Raw genomic sequence first — 13,402 nt, 5'->3', positions numbered from 1 at the left:
CAAGCATATAGAATTGCATAGTGACCATGTATTTGCCTTTATGGTTATATGTGTTATAAATAGAAGTCAAAGAATAGGTGACTTGTATAATGAAACTGAATAAAAAGAGATGCAATGGATTCTTAGACCGGGAGCTGACAAAGCCCCAGGTTTAAATGATGTTGTCCCTTTAAAACCAGCTCTACCAAAAAGGAGGGTAAATTATTGATTTTCGTTGGCTGTGTTGTATTGTACCATATTAGATACTATGTTTTTACTAGTGTTTTATCATCTGATGAAGGGATTTATCCGAAAGCGCTTAATTTTACTGCTTTTATTGTTTTAATAAAGTGAAGTTGCTTCCTACACAGCGTGGTGGTACTTGCCTTACTTTTGGATTTAGTATTTGAATGTATTATGTTTCTGATGCTTTTCTTCCCTGGAGGCCTCTGACTAGCTCTCAGTCGACCTATCCCGGTTATCAAAGACAAATAAAATGACTAAAATAAGGTGCTACCAAGGTGATAGCCATGGTGGTGGAGGCCTAATAAGAGGAGCTTCATGCGTTCCTGCAAAGGGATGACTCACTTCAGATGGCATTTTTAAAAATTTTCTAAAGGGGCTTGATAGGAATAGGGTATCTTCTTCTCTTTCGGCTGTTCCTGTTAGGGGTCGCCACAGTGGATCATCTGTTTCCATTTGCTCCTGTTCTCTGCATCTTGCTCTGTCACACCAACCACCCGCATGTCCTCTATCACCACATCCATAAACCTTATCTTAGGCCTTCCTCTTTTCGTCTTACCTGGCAGCTCCATCCTTAGCATCCTTCTCCCAATATACCCAGCATCCCTCGTCAACACATGTCCAAACCAATGCAATCTCTCCTGTCTGGCTTTGTCTCCAAACCATCCAACCTGAGCTGACCCTCTAATATACTGATTCCTAATCCTGTCCATCCTTGTCACAGCCAGTGCAAATCTTAACATCTTTAATTTTTCCACGTCCAGCTCTGAATCTTGCCTTTTTGTCAATGCCACCGTCTCCAACCCATATAACATAAGTGGTCTCACTACCCTCTTGTAGACCTTCCCCTTCACTCTTACTGGTACCCGTCTGCCACAAATCACTCCTGACACTCTTCTCCATCCATTCCACCCTGCCTGTACTCTCTTGTCCACCTCTCTTCCACACTCACCATTACTCTGAACTGTTGATCCCAAGTACTTAAACTCATCAACCTTTGCCACCTGTACTCCCCGCATCCTCACTATTACTCTGTCTTCCGTCTCATTCAGACACATATATTCTGTCTTAATGACAAATGACATATGTGAACAACAATAGGAATAGGGTAAAAAACATTAAATGCTAATGAGCTAGCCACAGTGATTACATGTCATTGGTATACCCTTAATTTTAGATAAATTGGTTTTAGTATTATCCTCATGGAGGTTAGACCACATATTTTACCTGAGTGTGTTATCTATTAAGCCTCCTTTCATAGCATAGTTCATCTGATGCATAACTCTGACAGTAGGTTTAAAAGAGTGCTGTTCCATTTGTCTGAACACCTCTTTCAAATGGCAATCCAGTGGAAGTGAATCACTGTTTTATAGTCACAAGCAATAGTGCAAGCACGCGTACACAAACTATACCATAGTATTCTTTCTTTAAATCTTCTTTATTTGTGATTGGTCAGTCAGGATCTCCTCTGTCAGCTTCATTTTTTTAACTCCAGAATGAACTGTTTAAGAGAATGGGAGAGGCTGTATTCAGTAACACACTTTGTCTGAGGTGGGAGGATGGAGTTACAGTTTGATAAGCGGCTACATTCTGCATTGTGGTGTGCTTTGGCATACAAGCTTGTATACAGTTAAAAAAGTTCTGGCTGCACTCTTGATTCAGATTGAATCCAAGCATTTACAGCATTCCTTTAGGTGCCTGTGCAGGAAGATCAAAATATAGTATTTTATTGTACAAAAATAAAAATGTGCACCTGTTTTAGTACCTGCTGCTACTGATGAAAGCTTCAGCTATTTTAGAAAGCATTAACTTATTAGATAAAAAAAAGATGAAGAATGGCAATATTGTCACTCAATCCCTCAACATTTGCTGCAAATAATCATAACAAATCTGTAAATTTAAAGTATTATGTAAATAGTATCCATTCAGGCTTAGTTTCCTTTTGAAACTTAATTAAGTCTTGTTTGTGTGTCAACCTTCCATTCAGTCTCTCGTTTCTGCAATGTCCTCATGCAGTACAGGAATAAACACCCTCATACTTTTCTGCTTTTAATCTAAATCTGTGAAATCACCTGAAGCTGTTTGCGCTCAGGTGACAGCTGCATCCTGGCAACACTTTGGTGGCAGAGGGACTTGCCAGGGAGATGAGGATTTGGTTATTTTCTGAGAACCTCCCAGTGAAATCAGAAGGGAGATAGCTGTGGCTTTTGGATAACAGAGAGCAGGCTTTACTAGTGGGAGGAGATGCACACACAGGAGCATGTAAAATCTGGCTATTTTTGCATCAATGCACATTTACTGCTTGGATGAGGTGTAAGTTTAACGCAACCTACCATCTCAGTCCTACAGCATGATGGTAAGATGCACTCCTCACTGCCAAGATTAATTTATTTTTAAAAAGACAAACATCAACAATAACTAAATGAGCTGACCATAGCTGTGGGTGTGCGTGTGAGTGTGTGGTGTGGAAGAACTATTGTGGCAGGGCTAGCCATGTAGTGGTATAAAACTTGGCTCTAGATGATTGTCACTGTTGAAGTGACACCCCGACCCCATATGTAAACATGGGAAAAAGGAGTTGTGGATGGATGGAGCTAAAAGTTTCAGGATGGCAATATGCTACTTCAGTATGGGTTATACTGTATATGCATGTCCAACCTCTTAGTCCAAGAAATCTGGACAAAGTCAAACATACTGGGAGAAGAAAGGCCCAAAATAGGGACACATTTTAAATATTACTCTTATAAAATTATCAAGTTGCTAAGATAAAAGGATTTTTGTTAGTATGCATAATTTAAATTATATGAAGTCTAAAACTCAAACGTATGTCATTATTTAGTGACTTCAGTCCTCAGTTATTTGCCAGAATACCACATATTTTATGAGGAACAAACCAAAAATCTGAGGGGGAAAAAATCTAGACATTCTGTGAAAATCAGGACAGTTAAGAGGTAGGCATATGTGTGTGATCATCTTGAACAGCTCTAGTCTAATTACACATCTAATGTACCAGACATGGCCCACTGGAAGGAGAACCCATGGTCGATTCTTGAAATGTTGAGGGTACTGCATCTCTGCATGCCAGGGATTGCCAGGCACTGCCTAGGAATTCAATAGGATAAACTACAGACTGTATCTTAGAGTAAAGAATAGTTTGCCCTGCCCAGCCTATCACTGCAACCCACACCTGGATAAATAATTCAGAAAAATAAGTGGATGGATCGGCAGACTGTCTTTGTAGGTTTTGAAAACAAGTCAGTTTTTTTAACAAGTATTTGAAAGTTATGTTAAAATGTTTTCCAGACTTAAATTTCCCATCAGCCTATATAATGAGGGAAGGATGTCAACCTACATATTGAGAGAAGGATGTTAGTGGAAAAATATATGATTTTAAAATCAAGTACTGTAATGCTTTCATGTGAGAAATCATTGTTTTGTAGCTTTTTTTCCTATGTTGTTAAATTAATTTTAATGATTACCTCAGTGAAAAGTAAATGAAAAATGAAACTATGGTCCACATTCACATTGTCTTAACTTTATAGATACATGTACAGTATGCTAAATCATTCAACATTTGTTCTTTAATCTTCACAATCCACTTAATCTAGCTACTATAGCAACATTAAAATGACTGTTCTGTCCCCATTCTACAGATTGGACATAACCTTGCAGGATACTAGACACAATGTGTGGTAAGATAGCTTTACCTCATGTGGTAGACAGTTCAGATGTAGTGATTAGGGAGAACATGACAGAGCAGAAATACATACAGGCTAGCTGTCCATAGAGGAGTGGAGTCCAAAACCTATACAGAATTCCCCTACTACAAAATAGTTAATAGGGAACTCTGCTGAAACCCAAGACCTATACACAATTCCCCTACTACAGTTAATGGGGAACTCTACAGGAGCTGTACATAGAACCAGAAATCATAGCACTCAACCTTCTGTCTCTAAAATGTGGAACACTACGTCTCACAATGTGGAACAAATGGGCAAAATGTGGAACATGTACTAACAACGATCACTTGGAAGCTCACAGCATGATTACTAATTATTTCTTCTTATGTAAAAAAGTACTTTTGATGAATTCATATGATTCAGTATTACTCAATGCTATTTAAAAAAGCAAGTAATTGCCCCTAGTCGAAATCAACTCCTTGGCAACTCTAGGGGAAGACCCATAGGATTTTCATGCCATATTATGGTAGTAGATTGCCAGGCCTTACTGCTGCTGCTGCTGCCCAGTTGCTCCCTAGAGAGTTTAGAACCCAGGTCTACCCATTGGTAATACTGTACCTTAACCTCTGCTATATGTCTGGGTTCAGTGTTATTTACTGTGTGTATTTGTTTTAAAAACTGAACAATGAATGACAGACATAGTTTTTTCACTGTGGAACAGTGTAGAATACAGAATTTGTACAACTTAAAATAAGGAACATTCCTCATAATGACTTGCAGCTGAGAAGTATTCCAGGAACACAAAAACCTTGGGAATCCACTAAGCCTTGCTTTAGGACTAGGAAGAAACCTGTTAAAACCAGATAACTTGATTGGTGTACTTGAAATCAGTGATAACAAGCTTTAAAGTAGCTCTAAAAACAAATGTCTGTACTTGTTGCTCAAAAGAAAAAATGGGGTATAGTTAGCAGACTGAATAGAATTAGAAAAGCATTACATGATCCTAATTCATTTCGGGGGGTCAAAGGGACAAATATAATTGCAGTTCATTTGTGGGTCAAAATATTGAGGAGGTTAACACATAATGATATGGCGAAAAATATAGTGGAACAAGCTACAGTCCTCAGTGAAAACGACCCCCACACACATATTTAGTGTTATCCTAGATTCTTCTTAAGTGGCACAGGGAATTGAGAAATACATGTTCCTTGTACCGTAAAGCCAGTCAGCCTGTTACAAAATGAATGACTGACTTGCCTCCTCTGCTGTGATGACTTGCACTTGTTGTCCTGAGAAATATGGGTATCGAGTAAGAATCTTTCTGTTCCAGTAGTGTCTTTTTCAATAATGAGTAAATTACAGTCAGGAAAATGTGGCACAAGTGATCCAGTAAACACTTAGATGAGGATAACCTGGATTTACTATGACTGCATGTCATTTAGTTGACACATGATTAAACTAACCAAAAATATTAATTCCTCAGGAGGTCATAGTCCAAAGCAATGACTATCCCAAGGTGCCAAATACATTAAGCAATTCTTTTTTGAATGGGATAAGCCCCACACCACCAATCTATAAACATACATTCTCAAAGGGGATACAAACTTGAAGAGAGAGAGGTGAAAACAAAAGCAAAACTTATTGTTTCCTTCTTCTATGATTCCACAATACAGTCAATAAGCAACCTAGGCAGCCTCAATACGGCATAGCATCTACAAGAAACTAATAATTTTCGAATGTCAAGGCTCTTGAGATCTCTGTCACAGACTGAAAGAACAGTAGCTTTCCTGGGTAACATTGCTAAAACAAGAACTGTAAACAAAAATCTGGAAGTCTGAAAATCTTTTTTTTTTTTTTTTTTTGAGAATAGACATGCCCATACAATAACTAAAACATAGTTTAAAGACATTAACTTGGTACCACATTTATTGGGGAGGGTCACTTCCTGTCATTGCTATAATCCAAATGCACAGAAGAAGAACATTCACTGAACTTCAACTCAAACATATATAAAAGTGTTGCTTTTACAGTGACGTCTCTTCAAAACAACTCCAGATTATGTAAAATTGTATTATTCAATACAAGGTCAGGAGTGTCTTTGAAAATGCATTTTACGATCTTTACATGTACTTTTAACTGAGAAGCCTCAGTAATGTTAAACCCATCTCTAAATTCACTGGCTATGTCACTGCCCTCATGTCCCTGAATAGCTTCAAATCTCATTTGGTCGACTTCACTGATTCATTTCCCCCCATCCCCTCTTTTCTTTCTACTGCTCTCTAGGAAGCATTTCCTGTTTCTGTATTTGTTTTTACTTCCATCCCATACGTTATGTCACACTACCCCCCATACCTCTCAACTGTCCAGATGTTTCCCAAATGTCCAGATTTTTGCCTATTCCTAATAAAGTGTGTGGTTTTCGAGCAAATCATTGAGGACTAAAGTCACTAAATATTGACAGGCATTTGAATTTCAGACTTTATGTCCTTCCGAAAATGCATGCTAAAACAAAACCTGTTATACTAGCAACTTTCTAAGCTCATAAAATCAGTATTTCAAATCTGTCCTCCCATTATTTTTGGCTTTCTCCAGATTTTTGTGTAAAAAGTTCAGGGGTACACCACCCCTACTGTCATCTACTATACTTCATTCACTGCATTTTATTCTTATTTTCTCAGGTATTGATCTGAAAAATGCCATCCATGGTACGGTGTGGTATGTCTGGTTTCAGATAGACTTCCTTCCTCAATACTCCCATATTTTGCTGTCTACCCCTTGTTAATCTATACTTTCCTATTTTATTGCAAATCTGCTTTTTGTAATGTAATACAATTTTATCCTAATTGCCAGTACACCTTCAATTACAATCTGAGTTACTATCCAGCAAATTTTCCTTGGAAAATGAAAACAATTTCCCTCTATAATTGTATCCTGTATGTAATTGTTATCTTTCTCTGGTATATGTTTTCATATGCTTTTGCATCTTGTCTGTATAAGAATAATTTTCCATGAAGCTTTTCTACTTGTGCCTCTGCTGAAAAGAGGTTTTATACCCAGTCGAACTTTCCTGATAGACAAATGGAAATTAGTACGTAAACGAGTGCAAAAAAATAATATTGTATAAGTTTTGTCAGTTTTGATGTGATATTATTGTATTTGTGGATTGGGTACACACACACACACACACACACACATATATATATATGTATAGTTATACTTCATAAAATCAGCAGCCCACTGCACTGTCCTACACTAACTGAACCTTACAAAAAACAAAATCCCAAATGTGAAAACTTCTTATTTCAAACCCTGCACCCCCCCATGTGGGGGGCTGTACCCCCACCCCCTGCTACTTAAATTTAAGAACTCCAAGATCACACTACAGTGAACAGAATGGTAACGTTCCCATTCTGCACTGTATGGAGATCTCCATTCACAAGGTTCGATATTTCAAAACTTTGATCATCTGGTCTTCACAGACCAGTGATTCGATGTTCTGAAATTTCAATCCTTTGAAGTAGACTCATATATATATATATATATATATATATATATATATATATATATATATATATATATATTCAGGCAAGTCACATACACAAGTCTCAGTAACAAAGTGAAACACAAAAAAACAGCATTCTAGCATGAATATTAAAATTAAGTTCTTTTTTATGGCCAAATGAAATCCAATATACTAAGAGTAAACATGTTTCTGTGCAGACTACAGCTTCCTCAGTGTAATAAAATAAATCTAAAAAACAATGATGTTCTGGCATTATTTACACGGTGTTATATGCTGCACATGTTCAAGATGCACCGATACTCACCTGACATTTAAATCAGTGCTGTCACATTCAAAACTACATGTATGGGAGGTGCAAATGTGGGGTGGATTGGTTAGTTAGGTGAGAAAATGTAAGGAGGAACTGAAGATGAGCATACAACTTGAGGCCTGAAAAGAAGATGATATCAGAAAAGATTGGAAGGAGACAGGTAGAAGATAGGATGAGGTAGTCAGAGGTACTTAAAAATAGTACATGCTGGTGAGGCAGCAGACAGGAAGACACTGAGGAGAAGTGAAGAAGCAGGACATCAGGCAAAATACGGAGGAAGTTGAGAAGAGAGAACATGAAACACTTCCAAGAAATAGATAACAACAAGAAATAGGTAACAAGGAGAAAGTAGACAATGTGGAGGGACAGGGATGAGCAGCTGTGATCAATGGTGAAAGGAAATTACAGCCACAGGTTGCCTTGTAGGAGACGGTACTGGACTAAGATTAGGAGGGAAATGATCAGGAAGAATCACTTTATCAGAGTCAAGGAAGCAAAAGTAGTCAGAACAGTTGGCCAGATATCATGAGCTATGAAATCAAAAGGTAGATAAAACCAGGAAAGGGAGGCAGAAGGATTGTACAGATAGCCCAAAAGGAGCCTAGTAGGAGCAGAGGGAATGGTCATATTGAGGAACTTGCTCACTAGCGTGTCAGATGGAGGCAGTGAAAGAGAAGAGTCTGGTCACTGTGGGGGGGGGGGTCAAGAAAGCAGTAACTATTATGGGGACAGGGCAGAGGAGGGATTAAGAGGAGGAGACGGTAGAGAGGGAGGCAAAAAGGGAAACAGCAGAACTAATGAGGGAATAAGAGAAGGAGCCATGATTGGACAATGTTGGATAACACTTGTAAAAAGCGTATAGAAGGAATGGAAGAGGAATACTATGTGCATCCCAGAGATAGAAAAAGGGACAGACAGGAGGGTTTGGAGAGTGCAACTGGAGTATTAAAGGTTATAAGCCAGAAAACAGTGACATGAGACATGATGTGAAACAGGGGGAGGGAGCTAATGTGCAGTGAGAGAACAGGGTTTTGGTGATTGTAAACTCAATCAAAAAGCCAATTAAAACAGGCCAATTTATAATGAAAATGGTCTCAGGGCTTAAATTTTGTAAAATGGTGACATGTAGTTCCATCATAAGCTCTATCATCAAATGTCATCGCAAATAAAATAAAATAAATAAAATAAGTCAATATTTTTCTGACAGCAGCTTTATCAGTTGTATGTTTCAATATTTCCATCTTCCAAGCCCTTGCTTTTTTTGTCATGCTGGTCCTTTGTACCTCAGAGGTGTGACCTTTAGTATTGTTATGGAATTTCCCAGTCAATACCAACTACACAAGGCCCCTAGATGCACAGTACAAAGGATATGTGAGTACTAACCACATTAGCTGATCTTTGAGAAGGGTCTCTGTACTTGGTAGTAATCACCATCTAGGTATTCCCTATACTTGGATAATCCATTCACTAACTTTGTGGATGATGAATTGGTAATTCTGGCAAGTTCATCATTTTGTATCCTTGCTTCTTTATCTATTATATGTATGCCCACTTAGATCAATGGGGGATCAGAACTGGGGTACATAGGGCATAGGGCATAGCACCCCATCCTAGATCCATGGTGGTGCCACAGTCTGCACTGGAAGGATGTTTGCATGTTTCTGAGTATAGAAGATGAAGAAAACAAGAATTAGTTTGTGTCAGGATAACCGGAAGTGAAAACTCAGATGGCACCTACAGCAGAAGGCCTTCTCAACGGTTGGCAGATGAGGTGAAGTACTCACTTATATGTTATTTCTGAAAGTTGATTGGTCTAGAAAAGACATCCTCTTACAATACAAGGTTGTTTTTATCCACATTAACTGCAGTAGGTATGCAGACTGGAATATAGCACACATTAAGGCATTCTGTCCCTTGACAAAATTCATGATTTTCTACTTATGTGTTAAAAACTACTCACTGGCAGTGGCAAGTCTTGGTGCCTAGAGCAACCTGCTATGTACAGCAGCGTCAAACATGTTTGAAAGAGTTATTGTAGTCATGCTTAAGAACTCATCACTGTAACTTAAGGTTTTGAGACTACACTTTATGTGCTTAAATAACTGTCTTGTAGTTCATTTTTCAAAAAACAGTATTTTAAAAACATTCTCAAGTTATGTACATATTGAGTTTACCAAGAGCAAATGGTGAGAATGTCTACTGCACTGGTGTAAACGTCATGCTGTATGGTACCTTGGCGCACACTCCAGTTGCATGACCACACTGATTTGTATTTATTCTATTCATTTGTAAACATTTTTTACCTCAGTTTACATAAGATGGACAAACTTATATGTGGGATCGGAACATGTGAATAATATCTCATAGAAAATGTCTTAATTCACACTCAAAACCTGAAAAAGACACTGTTATAAGAAACATTGTAAGAGTACTGAATGAATGGGTCCATATTACAAAATCGAACTTCCAAAATGTCGAACACCATAAGTCTGAATTTGGAAGATTGAATTCACATAACATTGACACTTCAAAACAGCAAATTTTTCCCAGGAAAAAATTTGCTGTTCAGAAAAACACACACATAACACAATCACACCAAACACCTTCAAAACCTACACTAAACCTAACATACACCACTATCTATGCACCATCTTTAACCCAGCCCTAACCCTAAAGTCCATCACTACCGCACACACACTTAGATGACCCGTGCCCTAACCCTAAAGTCTGTCACTACCATACACTTACCTGACCCGCGCCCTAACCCTAAAGTCCGTTACTATCGCACACTTACCTGACCCGCACCCTAACACTGAAGTCCGTCACTACCCATTTGTACACTTACCTTGACCCGGTCCAAAAATGCCGAAGCCGCAGAAACGGCCAACTGAATTCTTTCCCTGGGAAAGAATTTGGGTTTCTGCATCTTCGACATTCTCAACTTCCAAACTACCAAGTTTGGCCTTCCGGTATTCGGCCTTCACAACATTCGATTTTGTGATATAGACCCGAATGAGTAAGGATACTTATAAATACACCATTTTTTTCTATAAACTCTAGAGGGTAGAGCTGTGTAACAATTTAGCAGTAATACATTAAAAACTGAGATTGTTTTAATAGCTGTAAAGTTAACATGCTTGAAATCATGTTCGCTGAAATCATGCCAACTAGCTCTGAAATATTGCTTTTGGGTAACAGCCTCCTTAATCTCTTTCTCTCTTTATTTATTTTTTTTTTGCACAGATAAGCCTGAAGCAACAAGCCCATGCTATGATGGGAGCCATGAGTGTGATACGTCTGCACAGTGCAGTCCAGGAGTGGGAACACAGTATACCTGTGAATGTGCAGCTGGGTACCAGGGAGATGGCAGAAACTGTATTGGTGAGTAGACGTTGTTATTCAGCTATGTCTTACTAATTCCACATCTCCAGTCCACAACCCTTTTAGTTAAAACTACATGATACACTCAGCCTGTGTTTTTTTGTTCTGTAATGACTCTAAGAAAGGAGAAATATGAAAATGTGTGGATGGGTAGTGAGAAATTAGAATAGTGAATACAATATGTTATTTTCTTGATGGAGGGGTTATGTTAACTGAAACAAAAGTCCACCTATCTGAAAATCTGAAGCAAAATCCAGATTGCAGAAATAACCCTTATTAAAAACTATCAGATAACTAGTGGATAGAATTAATTAAATAATCCAATTCAGTGTTGCAGAATGCAGCTTTTTATTGTTTTCAGATGTGTTTGTGTGTTTAAAACACTTAGTGCAATATGGTTATGGTAATAACAAAACGGCAACAAAAAACGATACACCAAGAAATCTGCAAGCAGAACAATTGTTTAGCTGAACAGACCTTTGATAACTGGGTGCAAATCACCTTGTATTGTGCTGTTCCTCATTTTGAATATTGTTCATTGGTATGTTTTAGAGTAATTAGATTGTGCAAGCCAGCAATCCATTTCTCCTTTTTTTCACCTTCCCCACTGCAATCTGATCATGGAGTTGGTACCTAGTAGTTAGGGAGTGGGATGGCTACACCAAAAAAGTCTGGGGGGGGGGGGGCTACACCAAAAATATGTTTTTGTATTTTATAGGGGTTTACAACATTTTTTTTCATATTCATAAATCAATGATGCGTGAGGTTTTTTAATTTAATTTTTTTTATTTTAACATTTGTTTACCAGGAAAGTTTGACTTGGAACGAAGCCAATTTTCAGGGGAGGCCCAGGGAGAAACTTTCTAAATGTATGTCTTTTTAATGTGGGAGGAAACAGGAGTACCCAGAGGAAACCCACATGAATGCAGGGAGGACATGCAAACTTCGCACAGAAGGCACCCCAGCCAAGAATTGAACTGGAGAACCTCTTACTGTGAGGCGACATCCCTACTGCTGCACCACTGCACCGAGTTATTGTTGTATGCCTTGAGTGAATGTAAGTAAACCTTGCGGTTATCCTTAGGCGCATTCAGTTAGGAATGTCATCTGCTTACCACTAGGTTGCCATGACATTGTATGTATAATCTGATGATATGCATGTTACTATGGGCAGCAGGACTGTACAACACCTTGATCAGATGTAAAAAACAAACAGAAGCTCACTTGTTGGCCCTTGCCTGCATTGCTGTCTTCTGGTCAAGCTTGAGCAGATGTAGTTCTCAAAGGATGGGATAGTGACTGCAGAGCTGCTGAAGCCAAATCCTCATTTGTATTCCACCATGCCATTTTCTGTAGGCCGTGCACCAGTCAGTATAATTTATATAGCTATGTGCAGCACTGAGTTTTTCATTAGTCACTTTTCACTGTGCTTTCAGGGCCAGTCAGCACCCTTCAGCCATAAAACGGGCTAGTGAGCAAACAACAATACAAGCAAAGTAGTTTATCATATCACATATTGTTTTATTTTATTACTATTTTTTAATTTATTAATTTATTAAGTGGATAGGTGAACTGACCAGCAAGGACTTTTTTAAGCTGAAACCCAGGTCATAAGGGCAAGGTTAATTGTAATACATACGGTATATTACAGTAGCCAGTCAAATTACATGTTTTTGGGAGGTGAGGAAAAACCAGAGTACTCAGAGAAAACCCACATAGACAATTGAAAAATATGCAGACTGCAGTCAAACAGTGATCAAAAATAAGGATTGAACCCTAGAGCCTTTAGCTGTGAGGCAGGGATCAAGGAATATAGAAGTAAATGAAAATACAATGCAAATCAAATGAACAGTCATAAAGCTAGAATAACAACTAAAGAGACAGAATCAAATGTCAAAAGGTATTTACACCAGAGGTTGTAATAAAGGTAGCAAAAACAGAACTGATATTGTAATAAATCCACCAGTTATAGTAAAAAATTAGCTAAACGGTTAATTCCAGTTGCTTAGCATATGTCAACTAGCTTTTCAACCATTTATGGGTAATGGCGATAATTACAAAAAGATAAATAACTTTTTTTGAAAGAACCTAACCTTCTGTTCATTTCTAACCAGTGGAGGTAGTTGATTCTGTGTAACAGGGACAGCCATACTAAATGTCTTTTCACCTACAACTGACCTGAAGTAGGGCTATAATCATGCCACTCAAGTTACCACCCATGCTCTAATAAAAAATAAATATTCTTGATAAATGTACTTTAGATTACATTTGTTGTACTCATTGTTT

The 13,402-nt window shown here is 38.2% G+C and overlaps 1 protein-coding gene across 1 annotated transcript in view; it reads left to right on the top strand.

Annotated features, from left to right (window-relative positions):
* Window positions 1-13,402, top strand: part of NID2 (nidogen 2) — an 891,289-nt gene that overhangs the window by 387,924 nt on the left and 489,963 nt on the right. The window contains exon 9 of the mRNA XM_044074330.1: window positions 10,979-11,116. Within this exon, the coding sequence (XP_043930265.1) occupies window positions 10,979-11,116 (138 nt within the window). The remainder of the gene's footprint in view (window positions 1-10,978; window positions 11,117-13,402) is intronic.

The sequence above is a fragment of the Protopterus annectens genome, chromosome 6.part0 (assembly GCF_019279795.1).
Source record: "Protopterus annectens isolate FY-2018-M chromosome 6.part0, PAN1.0, whole genome shotgun sequence".
Taxonomy (NCBI): Eukaryota; Metazoa; Chordata; order Ceratodontiformes; family Protopteridae; genus Protopterus; species Protopterus annectens.
The sequence above is the reverse complement of the archived record's forward strand: the minus strand, read 5'-3'. Positions and strand labels throughout refer to the sequence as shown.